The sequence below is a fragment of the Heloderma suspectum genome, chromosome 3 (genome assembly GCF_057233095.1).
Source record: "Heloderma suspectum isolate Gila_16-S chromosome 3, 16-S_ref, whole genome shotgun sequence".
Taxonomy (NCBI): domain Eukaryota; kingdom Metazoa; phylum Chordata; class Lepidosauria; order Squamata; family Helodermatidae; genus Heloderma; species Heloderma suspectum.
The window spans coordinates 31,298,551-31,312,157 of NC_139460.1; the positions used below are offsets into that span (position 1 = coordinate 31,298,551).

A 13,607-nucleotide genomic window follows, 5' to 3' on the forward strand; every position below is an offset into this window, starting at 1 on the left:
AAGTGGTGGAAAAACATGGGAGGGTTATGAGTACAAGACATCGTCATCTGGAACCCACCTGCCACCCTCTGTAATACTCTGTGAACAGAGCACAGCAATTGTACAATAAAAGCCTCTTCTGGAGACACCTCTAGTAAAAGAAAAGCATTTTGTGTATGTTCAACGAAAGGCAGTTTCTTTCCTATCGTTATTTCACACATTCCATAACTAGCACTAAAGGCAAATTTGAGGGCTAATTTGTCTAGCAAGCCATCTACCTCTTCCCATCTTTGTAGCAGATGCCTTAGGGTTCTGTCCCACCTAGCTACCCCTGCCACACCCTACTTTGTCAACATTTGCATGCCAGCTGAGTGTGAATGTCACATTCTTTGAATGGGATTCCTTTATCAACCTCCCTCCAGGAAGGGGAGGTTTGGTAGTGGGAGGAGACAGCAGCTCTGAGCACCCGTTTTTCCTTGCAAAAGGAAACCTCTCTCCCACTCACCAGTGACATGAGGGGAAGCAAAGAAGGAGCAGGGGGTGCCTCAAACAGAAGAAGTGAGGCTGATCTTAGAGATTAGCAGAGTTACAGGAGAGAGCATTTTAAAATGCCCCCAGATTCCAGAATAGTCTGCTGCAGAGAGCAGCTTAGTGACAGAAGCCAGCTTCAGCTCTCACAGGCACTACGGTTGTTAAGGAAGGATGCTCTTTTTGGCTTTCTTAACATCAGCAAGATACAACTGATCACATTATGGGAAGAAGGTTACCCTTAATGACATCTACAAGCCCCACCCCGTGATTCCCTCTACTTTTAGCCAAAGCGTGGCGCTCCTGTAGCCTAAAAAAACCCAACAACAACCCAACAACACTAGCCAAGGGAGCCATCACTAAAGGTAAAGGACCCCTCTGGATCACATGTAATTCCAGCACTGGCAGTATGGATGAACAGGCTGGAAGCAAAGAGAACAGGACAATGGAGCCAAAGACACCCAGGTAAGAACAGTGCAAGATGTTGTATTTTTTGGGGGGGGGGCATACCACAAGGGAGAAAAGGAGCACCAGAGAATTTCTGGGACTGGAATAAAGGGTCTGGAAAGGGTGGGGGAACAGGGGATCAGAGGGGAGATGAGGGGATGAAGAAAGTTGCTTTAGGAGTCAGGGAGAGGGAGGCTATGCCCTATGAGAGATCAATGGTGATTGAGTTCACATAGTGTGTGGCAGCTGGGGGCGGCATAGTGTGTGTGTTTTGGGGGTACATGGAATGTAGCAGAAGTAGGTTACTGGATATAGAGATCGCATCGAACCATACAGAGGATACCACTTGGAAGAGGGAAAAGTAGCAGGAGGGAATGAGCAATGGGTAAAACTAAGGGGATGTAGTTCATGGGCACAAGAGTGAAAAGGCAGGGGAGGGGCTTGTCTGTGATGGAGGCAAACTCTCAGGGGTAGAGGATCTACGGTGAAAGCACAACTTGGGATAGGATGTGGGTGGCATGGGGGGTGGCAGGATGAGGCATGAATTCAGTGGCAGGGGGAGTGAAAGGAGCAAAAGAAAGGAGCATGGCTGGCTGGGGATGCTGGAAGTTGTAGTCCAACACATTGGGAGGCACCTCAGGTTGGAGGAGGCTATTTTATACAAATGAGTTACTCCTTCAAGCATTTAATGTTGCTGTAGTCACCAGCAAGGTGGTTAAAGAGTGGACTTCAAAACCATGCTTTCAATAACCATGTTTAAGGATGAAGGCAGATATTTATAAACCTGTTAATATTTAGAGTTCAGAACTGAGAGTTGGGGAAGGGGCTATTCCTGATTAATTCAGACAGGGGCACAAAGATGTGGTGTTATTTGTATGTGGCTTTGAAGTGTTTGTGTGCCTGTTGTGGGAGTAGGGAGGTGTGGCAAAGGATACGCTGCTCGGCTGAGAGACAAAGCAAGGAAAATATTTCTGAATATTTTCAGAAACTGCTGTGGTCAGTATCAGAGCTCAGCCCCTGGCACACACAAGAATGGGGTGCCTTTGAGCATATGCAGAGTGCATTATCTCTAGCACTCGAGTCACCACAACCAGTATTTTTTCCACATTTTCCATGGGATGTACTAAAGCGAAGGAGAATGGTCCATTGGGAGCCATCTGAAGTTCCATAGGAAATAATGGGAGCTAAGAATGCCAATTGACATGATAGGGCGCCATTGAAATAAATGGAAGCTACAAATGAGCTACAAATAAATCATAGAATGGATTGTTGAAAGGCATGTGTCACAGGAATTGAAATGGAATGTGATGATTTATAGCAGAGGCGGGCCAACTTGTGCGATCTATATTGTTATAACTGGACTGCCAAGATGCACCAACTGGAGCCCAGTGCTAAAGACATACACTTAGAATCAAAGAATTCTGAGTCCAGGAAATTGTTTTGAGCATCAGAACTGGAGCTCACTGTCCATCCATACAAAAATCCATCCCCAGTTATCCCAAGCTTTCTTCATGCCAGCAGTAGAATTTAGGTGGGAGAGGAAAGTCATTTAGTTGTTGCTACAGCTGAGCAACTGGGAGTCAGAAATCCTTGCAAATCCACTGCAAATCACCCAGAGATCTACCAGTAGATACATTCTGCCCACCCCTGCTTCATAGTGCCCTTTTTATCTCATTATTTAAAATGTTATTTTTTTTTTATGTTTACTGTAATATTTTTTTAAAAAATTAAATAATCCATATTAACTGCACTGAAAGGGAAAAGTAATGTGGAATAGCAACAACAGACTACAGCAATACTGGGACTGCAAAGACAGGACCAGGATTCTATTCCCAGGGAATAACATCCCTGGCAATAGAATAACAGCCCTTTTAGGACTCGACTGACGATCCCTGGGAATAGAATCACAGTCCCTGGGAACAGAATGACAGCCCTGGGACTGGAATCATGGCCCCTGGGTGCCAGGGAACACTTAGAATAGTATGACAGGCCTTGGACTGGAATGAGAGAGTCTGAGGCCCCTAAGAATGGAACAAGGGTCCCTCAGTGTAGAATGGCAGGCTTAGAACAGGAATTACAGTTCCTGGGACTACAATGACAGGCTTAAGACTGGAAGCACACCCCTTAGACTGGAATCATGGCTCCTGGGACTGCAATCACTGGCTGGGAACTGGAATGATGGCCCCTGGGATTGAAATGACCAAGCCTGGGCCCCTGAGACTGGTATGATGACCTGGGAGTAGAATGACACCCATAAGGTGCCAGGTGTCCTCAAGGGACAGTCCTCTCTTTGAAAGGCTGTCCCAGCCAAGCCCAGTATAAAGATAAAGGGCTATTAGAAGGAAGAGCTGGGCCTTGAAGTTGCCCATCCACAGCACCTTAACAGCAGACTTAACAAGGCATAAAGCTCAGTCTTCCGCACCAGGGTGAGATGTACCGTATTTCTATTTAAATTATAATAACAATTTCTAAATTTGCAACTATACACGCGCACACGAGCTTATGCACATTTTATGCAAATAGGTTATCTCTTTTGTCCTGTTTTTGGAGTGATGCATGTCTACTTTTTTGGCAATTCAGAAGTGGCTACGCAATTGATTGATTGCATTTATATCCCGCCTTTTTTCCTCTTGCAAGGAACCCAAGGCTGCTTACATTATCCTCATCCTCCATTCCATTTTATCCTCACAACAACAACCCTGTGAGGTAGGTTAGGCTGAGAGTCTGTGACTGGCCCAAAGTCACCTAGTGACCTTCCATGGCCGAGCGGGGACTAGAACCCCGATCTCCTGGCTCCCAGTCCAGCGCTCTAGCCACTACACCACACTGGCTCTTGACACACTGGCTATTGACAGGCTTGGGAATGATATCCCCTCACAGCCATTTATGTTACCTATGACAACAAGTAAGAAGAGACATTTTGGTCTTGAATTTTATTTGTTCCATCATAAAATAATTTTATCTCTGTGGTCCAGTTAACACACAACTTTCAAGATAAAATTGGTATGTAGGATAAATGATGATAGGAAACACCTAAAAATTCAATAAACAATTAACACACCCTTACCCCCTGCCTCCCCCCCCACACACACCCTTTAGCTATGTATTCTCTGTATATCATTTAAACTTAATCCAAGACTGAATATTTTCAGAAACCATTAGTGAAACCAGCATCAGTTTGTGTGATTACACACAAAAGTACTTGTATTGCTTCCTAACAGTATGCACACTTTTTGCAAATAGATTTTTAATGAACAGATTATGCTCTACTGGATGACGGGGGTGGGGGTTGTTCACACAGGAATGCATCTTGCGCTGCTGTGATGAAGAAACATACAATGCTTGATTCCCCACCACCACCACCACCATTTTTGGGAATAGAAAATCAAGTCATGACTGGCATTTTCATTCATCTATAGGTGAAAAACAAATTTTCCTTGGTAGGTGGACAGCAAAAACACAGAGAAACCAGGGAGTGTTTTTATTTAAAAAGCTGGGGATCCGCTTAATGTCATTACTTGCATTCACTGGTCCCAGAAATGGTGCCCAGGTGCCATCACTAGACTCTCAGCTGCTGTCATTCCAACCACAGGCCAATCATTCCAGTTCCAGGCCTGTCATTCTGCTCCCAAAGACCATCATTCCAGTGCCTGGCCTGTCATTTTACTCCTAGGGACCCTCGTTCCAGTCCCAGGGGCTGTTATTCCAGTTCAAGGCCTGTCATTCTACTCCTTGGGCATTCATACTAGTCCAGGTGTTTCCTGGTTCCCAAGGGCCATAATTTCAGCCACAGGGCTGTTATTGTAGTCTCTTGTGCCACCATTCCAGTCCAGGGGCCATTATTCCAGTTAGGTTGGTCATTTATGAATGGCCAAGAAAGAGGAAATGTATCACGAAAAAGAGAGGACTGCCATTTTGCATAAAATTTCCTTATGCTAATGTATATGTTTAGAGTCGGGCATGACTTAACAACTGAACAACAACAACAATTACAATTTAAATAGAAATACGCTACATCTCACCATAGTGTAGAAGACTGTGGCCAGGTGACCAGTGTGCCTGCCTCCTCAGTTTCTTATCCTGGAACTAACACTTGATGGGCAACAGTTGTTAGGGTTATTTATTTTTGAACCGGAATTGGACAGGACAGTCCTTCAACTAAAGGACTGTCTTCTGTAAAAAGGGGCACATGGCCACCTTCCAGCCCTGGGTCTGTCATTCTAGTCCATGATTCCAGTCCCAGGCTGTCACGGCCTGCCATTGCAACCCATTATTTCTCCCTTTCAGTGTGGTTAATAGGGTTGTTTAAACATGAAAGCAAACCTCAAAACTAACGTTTTAAATAATGAAAGAGAAAAGGCACTATCACCCATTTCATGTTATCATTTCTATCCCGGTTGACTCATTCCACTCCTTTTCCTGAAGGATCGCCTCCTCCCATATGTGCCTGCCCGGACCTTAAGGTCATCATCAGAGGCCCTTCTCCGTGAGCCCCTGCCAAAGGAAGTGAGGCGGGTGGCTACTAGGAGGAGGGCTTTTTCTGCTGTGGCACCCCGTCTCTGGAATGAGCTCCCTAGTGAGGTTCGCCTGGCGCCTACATTGTACTCCTTTCGGCGCCAGGTGAAGACCTTTTTATTTTCCCAGGCATTTTAGCTTTCTAAATTTTTATCTTTGCTGTTTTAAATCTGTATTTTAAACTCCTGCACTGCTGCTAGGTTTTATTGTGGTTGTATTGTTGTATTGTGGTTTTAATGTTCTATATATTTTAAATTGTTTTATTGTGTGTTGTTTGGTTTTAGTTTTTGTGAACCGCCCAGAGAGCTTCGGCTATTGGGCGGTATAGAAATGAAATAAATAAATAAATAAAATTTTCACGATCCACCCCATGCGTTATGTGCAGTTTGCATTGATTTCAACGGAGCCCAGTCATGTCAATCGGCGTTCCTCCCTCCCATTATTTCCTATGGACCTTCGGAGAGGTCCCATTATTTCCAATGGCCATACTTGTCCTCGTATTAGTAGGAACGGGGCGGGCGAGGGCGGGGGCGCTTAAACACAGGCAGTTTACGGACCCCCGTAAAGCACACACGGCAGGGGCAGGGGCAGGGGCAGGGCCCATAAGCATGGCGGCCGCGAAGACCCGGCGGCCATCCCCACCTCACTGTCCCGCGGTTTTACGGCTCTCTTCCCTCAGTTTGTTCTAGCTGTCCACGCCGGGCAGCTTGCACTGCTGGGAGGTGTGCAACCGCCCGAGGCCGCCGCTGTTGCGGGGCTACGAAGGCCCCGGGGACGGACGAAGAGGGCGGTGGCTGGGAGCGGAGGAGGCCGCGGGCTTCCCCCGGGCGTCCCGACTGGCGGACTGGGGAGACGCTCCCGTTGCAACGGGCGGGAGGCGGTCCTGAGTCTGGGCCGGGCCGGCGCTGTGGTAATATTGTGCCCCGCCCCGCTCCCTCATGGGGCGGCTGGCCGGTTGTTCTGTAGGCCCAGGCTGGCGGGGACGACTCCTCGGGGTCGCGTTGGTGAGCTCCCCGGGCACAAAAAAGGCCGTGACGTGGACAGAGGCCGTGCGGGGAGGAGGAGAAACGGCCACTTCGCCTTGAATTTATGGAAGGTGAGAGACCGTCTCCGAGCTTCAGGGAGCCTCCCTCCTCCTCCCCACCACCCCTGGAAAAGTCACACCTGCCCGCGAAAAGCGAGCCTGCTTTCACTTGAAAATGCATTTTCTCCCCGCAGCTGTCATGCTCTTGACCCACTTGGCTTATTTATTTATTTTTACCCCACTCGAACTTCCCCAGCCCCCGCTCCTGTTCCGTCCTAATAGTCAAGCCACTTCATTTCAAAATTAATTTAACTTCTTCACCCACCACCACCCTGTTCCCCACTTCCCAATTAATTCCTTTATTCCATGACATGTGTAGCTCGCCCCCTTCCACGGAGATGGGTTTTAGCAAGGATGTTCGCTCAGGAGTACGTCCAAATTAATTGGGGGGGGGGGGAGATCCCAAATGCACACTTCCTTGGGATTAAACCCCATTGAACTCCGTAGGACTTCGAAGTGGACATAACGGGGTTGAGAACCAGTGAGGTGCAGCGGACGTAGGACTAGGCTTGGTTGGGGAAATTGAGGTTTAAATCTCCGCTCAGCCATGGTCGACCTTGGGCCAGTCTCAGCCTAACTTACCTCAGGGTTGTGATGATGATAATAAGAGGGAGTGGACATGTACACCAACCTGAGCTCCTTGGAGACAGGGCAGGATTTTAACAAAATGTCATTTTTCCATTTATACTGTGAAAAACACATTTTAAGTGTATGTATAGTATTCCCAACTGATAATAATGCACATGTATTCTGGACTTGATATTATGCTGGAGTGCAAATAGTAAGATGTGAAGTATAGCTGAGCCAGTTACTTGTTCAAGGCCACACAGGAAACTCATAGCTGAGGGGGAATTTGGGTCTGGATTTTCTAGGTCCGTTGGCCAATGTAGCATTTTATTATTATTTTATGTATTTATTACATTTCTATACCACCCAATAGCTGAAGCTCTCTGGGTGGTTCTCAACAATTAAAACCATAAAATACAACACAATATAAAAGTTTAAAACTACAGTATAAAATAAAAATAATAACCAAATATAACCTAGCAGCAGTGCAAAGATTTAAAATACAGTAACAGATTTGAAACAACGGAAACTGAAAGACTAAAATGCCTGGGAAAATAAGGTCTTCACCTGGCGCTGAAAAGAGCACAACGTAGGGGCCAGGCGAACCTCTGGAAAGCTCATTCCACAACTGGGGTGCCACAACAGAAAAGGCCCTCTTCTTAATAGCCACCCACCTCACTTCCTTTGGCAGGGGCTCCTGGAGAAGGATCTCTGAAGACAATCTTAGGGTCTGGGCAGGTATATGTGGGAGGAGATGATCCTTCAGGTAACCTGGCCCCAACCCATTTAGGGCTTTGAATATTATACCAGGACTTTGAATTGGGGCCGGACATGGACTGGCAGCCAATCCAGATGGAAAAGTAGTGGCATAATATGATCACATTGGCCAGTCCTCATTAACAATCTCACTGCCCTATTTTACGAGCTGAAGTTTTGGACTGTTTTCAAAGGCATCCCCAGGTATGATGCATTGCAGTAGTCCAGACTATAGGTTAACCAGAGCATGGATAACTGTAGCTAGGTTATCTCTGTCCAGATAAAGATGTAGTTGGTATATCGGCGTAAACTGATTAAAAGTGTTATTTGGAAGTTATATATTATTTTAAAGTGTGAATTTTTTAGTAGATAAAATCAATAGTAAACACATATTGCCATCAAAGTGATAGCAATTCTAATAAAGAAAGATACTTGGCACCAGAACACACACTGGTGTTTACATGTTCAGTAAAATGTTCATTGTATTTATACAGTTTTCAAGATTTACTTGCTGTTGTGAATAAAAACTGGTACTTTCATCTTTCAAAATTCTCTGCACACAAATCCTTTAAGAATGTGTGGCATGCCATATTTCTTTTTTTGGGCAAGGGCAAAATGTGATGGAAGTTTCTCTCTCTCTCTCTCTTTTTTTGCTACATTTGAGATTTGTTGTAAGGATTTCATAATTTGAGCTATAATGTTTTCTCACAAAAATATATTTTTCACCTGCCTCTATCAGTATGTCTTCAAAGAGTTTGTTCCTTAGGTTTAAAAAAAAAAAAGTGATTTTGAACTGGTTCACATGTCACAACTACCCAGGGATTTTTTTAAAATGATAGTCGTGAATGAGCTGAAGTGACTGAGCATGCTGTCTTGAGCCATCTGATCATTCCTGTTGAGCTAAACAACCCAAGGATACGCCATCTCTATGTTGTTTATCATGATGTCCGAACATGGAACTCTGGGTTCTGCATTCAACTACCCTGGGTAGTCATGATGTGTGAATCAAGCCATTGTGTACATCATCCATTACTCCACTGTAAGTGATGAAACCTCAAAGTACATGGACTGTGGTTTAATTGGCAAGTGTTATTCAACATTATTGGATGGTTTCCTAATTGTCTTTCATACCTTCCTTCTGTGCAGTAAAACATCTCATTTCCTCTAGGGAAATATTATTTGTCCCAGTTGCTGGTGGAAGGCATATATCTGAGATAACTTAAAAATCAATTGGCAGAAGCTCACTGTTGTATTTATTTCTTTGTCCACAATCTGCATTGAGACTTGGGATCTTGCAGGTAGTTTCATAATCACAGTAGCTATTCAACTTTAGTTTTACAGATCTTCCTGAAACCTGGTATGGAATCCAGAAATCCTATATGCACTTACCTGGGAGTAAGCCCCAGTAAACTTGATGGGACGTACTTCAGAATAGATATATGTATATGATTGCACTATTGGTGTGGCCACTAATTTGGATGGCTTTAAAAGGGGGTTAGACAAATTCCTGGAGGAAAAGTCTATCAATGGCAACTAGTCTTGATGGCTGTGTGCTTCCTCCAGTACCAGAGGCTGTGAGCCTATGTGCACCAGTTGCTGGGGAAAATGGGTGGGAGGGTGCTGTTGCGCTCGTGTCCTGCTTGTAGGTTTCTGGTCGACAGCTGGTTGGCCACTGTGTGAACAGAATGCTGGACAAGGTGGACCCTTGGTCTGATCCAGCATGGCTCCTCTTATGTTCTTAATGTATATGCCTACAAAGATCAAACTGCTTTAAACAGCTGGTGTAGTGGTTGATTCATTTCAATCATGAGCAGATGGCAGAAAATCTAAACAGGAGATTGATCTGGGCTTCTTGTGCTATCTGAGCATACTTGTCCACAATTAGATATATATTACCTACTTAATTAGCCCTGTGGCACATCTATTTTTTTCTAGCTTAGGATTGACTGAGCAGCTGTTACACTTTCTAAAAGCATTTCCTCTACCTAAACATGTAATGTTGGATTAGATAAGCTTATCATTCTTTCACAGACCTCATGAAATAAGCTCTGCTTCGACTGAGTCAGCATCGGAGCTGGTTTTGTGGATGTTCAGTCATTGTGGTGAATGTGGGTTGTCTCTCAAACCTCCCAAATACCATCCAGTCACTATCTCTCCTCATGCCTACTGTCTTAGCCCCATATCTACTGTTTTTCAGGATTCCTTGCAGTCTGGTCCTGGAGTTTCTATGGATGAGGTAGACATGGATTTCGACCTGTTAAGAAACAAACAAAATCCCATCTGAACCAGGAGCTGAGGGGCAGAAGTTTCTCTACATGTCTGATGTACTAGAGAGTCCAAACATCTCTCCTGTCCCAGATATGCATAACTGCCTCAAATGGTAATCTGAATCCACTCTGGGGAAGTATCTCAGTGGTTAGAAATACGGTAACTAATGGGAAAGTACATAGGTCAGTGGAAGAATACATGCTATACATGCACGTGTAAGATCCCAGCATCTTTAAGGTATGGGCAGCTAATAAATCTAATAAATAAAATAAACATAGCAGGACTAGACCTCTGCCTGAGACCTTTAGAGTTTCTGCATGTTAGGAAGTGACCATATTGAGCCAGCTGGACCAATAAACTGTCTTAAACTACGGGCTTCTTCACATGGAGCTTTTATCCTGCTATTGCGATTGTTACTCATGGTGTTTACAGGCCCTTTAGATGATGTTGTTAACCTTCAGGGCAGCTCCTGCACCAAATGACCTTTATTACATTGTTAAGAAGATTGGTGATAATGAGCTATCAAATTACTGCACTTGAATTCCGCTTCATTTTCCTTATGAAAAAGGAAAACCCACAATAGGAAGAGCTAGACCACAGCACCATCTAGCGGCTGTATAGTGAAACATATAGAAGACTCAGATAAGGAGGAAAAGGAGGGGGAGAGGGAGGAAAGGAAGCACGTATAAGCAGAATCCGCCATGATCCTACATTTAAAATGGAAGCAGGAAGCCCTGTTTTATATGTGGGATTTTAGGCTGGTGTAGAGATGCTCTATGGCAGTTTCATACATACTTTGGCCTGTTAGGTTATTTACCCTTTGAGAGGATGGTAAATTAAAACTTACACCAAAGTCCTAATCATGTTTACTCAGACCTCCCAGCAAGTCAGTTAAAAATGGCCAAGACCAAGTTGTGACTCTGCAGCGCTAAGCATGTCTACCTGCTTTGTGATAAGTGGGAATTGGCAAGTGACAATGAGCTCTTTATACATTGACTGTGGGGAAGAAATCCTTATTCTCTGTTATTCTTACTTTGTACAACATGACAGAACTATAGTTAATGTGTCAAACAAAGAAGGAACTCCCTAATTTCAGACGGAGAAGAATGAGGCAATTTGAAGAAGGGTTGGTGTTTGGGGTGTAAGAAAACAAGCAACTTGATGTCCAGAAATCTTGTTTTCTATTTAAACAATTTGATTAAGGGAGTAATCCTATGGCTGCTAGTCAGTGGCTAGACATCCATAGGATATCTGGTTTTCTGGGAACCGACCTCAGAGCCTGCGCTCCAAGGTTGGTTCCCAGAAAACTGACCTTTCCGCACTGCCTTGCAGGCAGTGCAGAACAGCCCCGAGCTCAGAAGGGGAACACAGAGCAGCCAAAATGGGGCATTCTGGGGTGGGGAAGGCAGAAATGCTGGTACAACACATCCTATGTGTTGTCTGGCAGCCCCCTCCCCGCTCTGCCTTCTCATGGCTAGACAGCTGAAATCAACTGTCTAACCACAAATGCAGGGCAGGAGAAGCACAGAGGGAACAATCCCCTCCATGCTTCTCCTGCCCTGTATTGGATAGGCAGTCGCCTCCGAGTTCAGACGTGGCTGCCTATCCCCATAGGCTTGCGCCCTCCATCATCTGTCTACCATCCATTGTTAAGATAAAGTTGATTCATACTTAGTGTCATCCAGATATCTCCTTTATTTTTATTTACAATAAATTTCAATTTCCTCCTCTGCAAAACTTAAGAACAAACAAATGCATTTTGTATAACCTTCAGCTTCAGCAAAAGCATGCCCACTATTTAATTTTCTCTTGGTTTAAGGCCTACTTAACAGGAAAATTAATATGCACAACTTAGACCATGTTTTCCATATGTTAACTGATAGCCTGTATGTTCTTACAAGATCATTTTTACAAGTTCAGTATGATGGAATATCAGGAAATGAGTTACCAGGGACTAGTGCAGTGGTCTTCCTGCCCTGAAACCTGTTCAGCTTGGTGAGCACATCTAAGATGTGGAAAAACGGGCCATGCTGGCACTGAAAAGTACTGTATGTTCATAATTAATATGTAAATATAGCAATGCTGGTGAAGGGGAAAACCCAGTATCTTCTTTGCAATATACAGTAGTGAGATAAGTGTTTGAAGGATGTTAGCAAGGACATGTGGCATTTGCCCTGTCATTTACCAAGCTCCTTGAAATGCAGTTCATTGTTCTGTTTTTTCTAATTTCTATTGACGAGTTACTATTAGCTTAATAATCATTAGAAAATTGTTCCTTCAGATGTTACTAGGAAAGGTATGAGCAAAGCAACTATGAGGGACAAATAGGCAGTCATCACAGAAGCATAGTGCATAGAAAACACCTACAAATAAATTCACCATAAACATCTTGAGTGTTGTTTTTTTCAACAGCTGGCGGGTAATGCACATAACTGAGCATAATTTTCCAACAAATGCCCATGTATCTCTACTGTGGGCAAGGGGAAGCAACTTGTCTACTTAATTAATTCTAGAGTGTAACTGGTTTACTTGTTAATTGTAATGCTGAGAATCGTTACATAAACGTTAATGAGTCCGCTGAATTGACGGAAATTATAAATGTCATAATTTCTGTTTAGTTCACAAAGAAACTGAACTTGATTGCTAATACTGTTCAGGAAGTATATCTGCACAAGCAAATGTTGCTGGAAACTCAGTATATAAAGGATTTTGTGTTTTATGGGTTTCAGCTGAATTTTGGGGGTTGGGAGAACATTACTATTTTCTGCTGGAGGGAGTAGCTGGGTAACAAGAAGCCACTCCAGACTTCATGTTTGATGCTGAACTCCACTTTAAGATACTAAAATAAGAGTTTATTTTTGCAGTTTCTTGCAAAAATGTCTTTATGTTATTCTCATTCTGGATTAAAGCCAGACATTAGGTTCCATAAATATGACAGAAAAAGAATGGAAAAGCTAGGATCTTCCAGCAAAATGGAATGATAAGTTTTGCTCACAAATGAATATTGATAAAACTTTGTTTTCAAAAGGTAATAAAGCTAGATATTCCAGTTCAGAATCCACAAAACTACATGCAATAAATGGCACAATGTTATGCATTTGTTGTTGTTCAGTCGTTCAGTCGTGTCCGACTCTTCGTGACCCCATGGACCATAGCACGCCAGACCTTCCTGTCCTGCGCTCTCTCCCGGAGAGTGCTCAAGTTCATATTCATTGCATCGGTGATGCTATCTAGCCATCTCATCCTCTGCCGTCCCCTTCTCCTTTTGCCTTCAGTCTTTCCCAGCATCAGGGTCTTTTCCAGGGAGTTTTCTCTTCGCATTAGGTGGCCAAAATATTGGAGCTTCAGCTTCATTATCTGTCCTTCCAATGAGCACTCAGGGTTGATTTCCTTGAGGATGGACTGATTTGACCTCCTTGCAGTCCAGGGGACTCGTAAGAGTCTTCTCCAGCACCACAGTTTG

General features: G+C 44.1%; 1 protein-coding gene across 6 annotated transcripts in view; it reads left to right on the forward strand.

Moving 5' to 3' along the window:
• Positions 1 to 503: 503 nt before the first annotated feature.
• ZC3H12C (zinc finger CCCH-type containing 12C) overlaps positions 504 to 13,607 on the forward strand; it is an 81,582-nt gene continuing 68,478 nt past the window's right edge. For 2 of the 6 annotated variants that reach the window (XM_084842761.1, XM_084842754.1), the window contains exon 1: positions 6,574 to 10,112. In XM_084842761.1, coding sequence (XP_084698887.1) covers positions 9,963 to 10,112 — 150 coding nt within the window. In that variant the 5' untranslated portion in view covers positions 6,574 to 9,962. The other 4 variants (XM_084842756.1, XM_084842755.1, XM_084842759.1 and 1 more) reach the window with 4 other exon arrangements.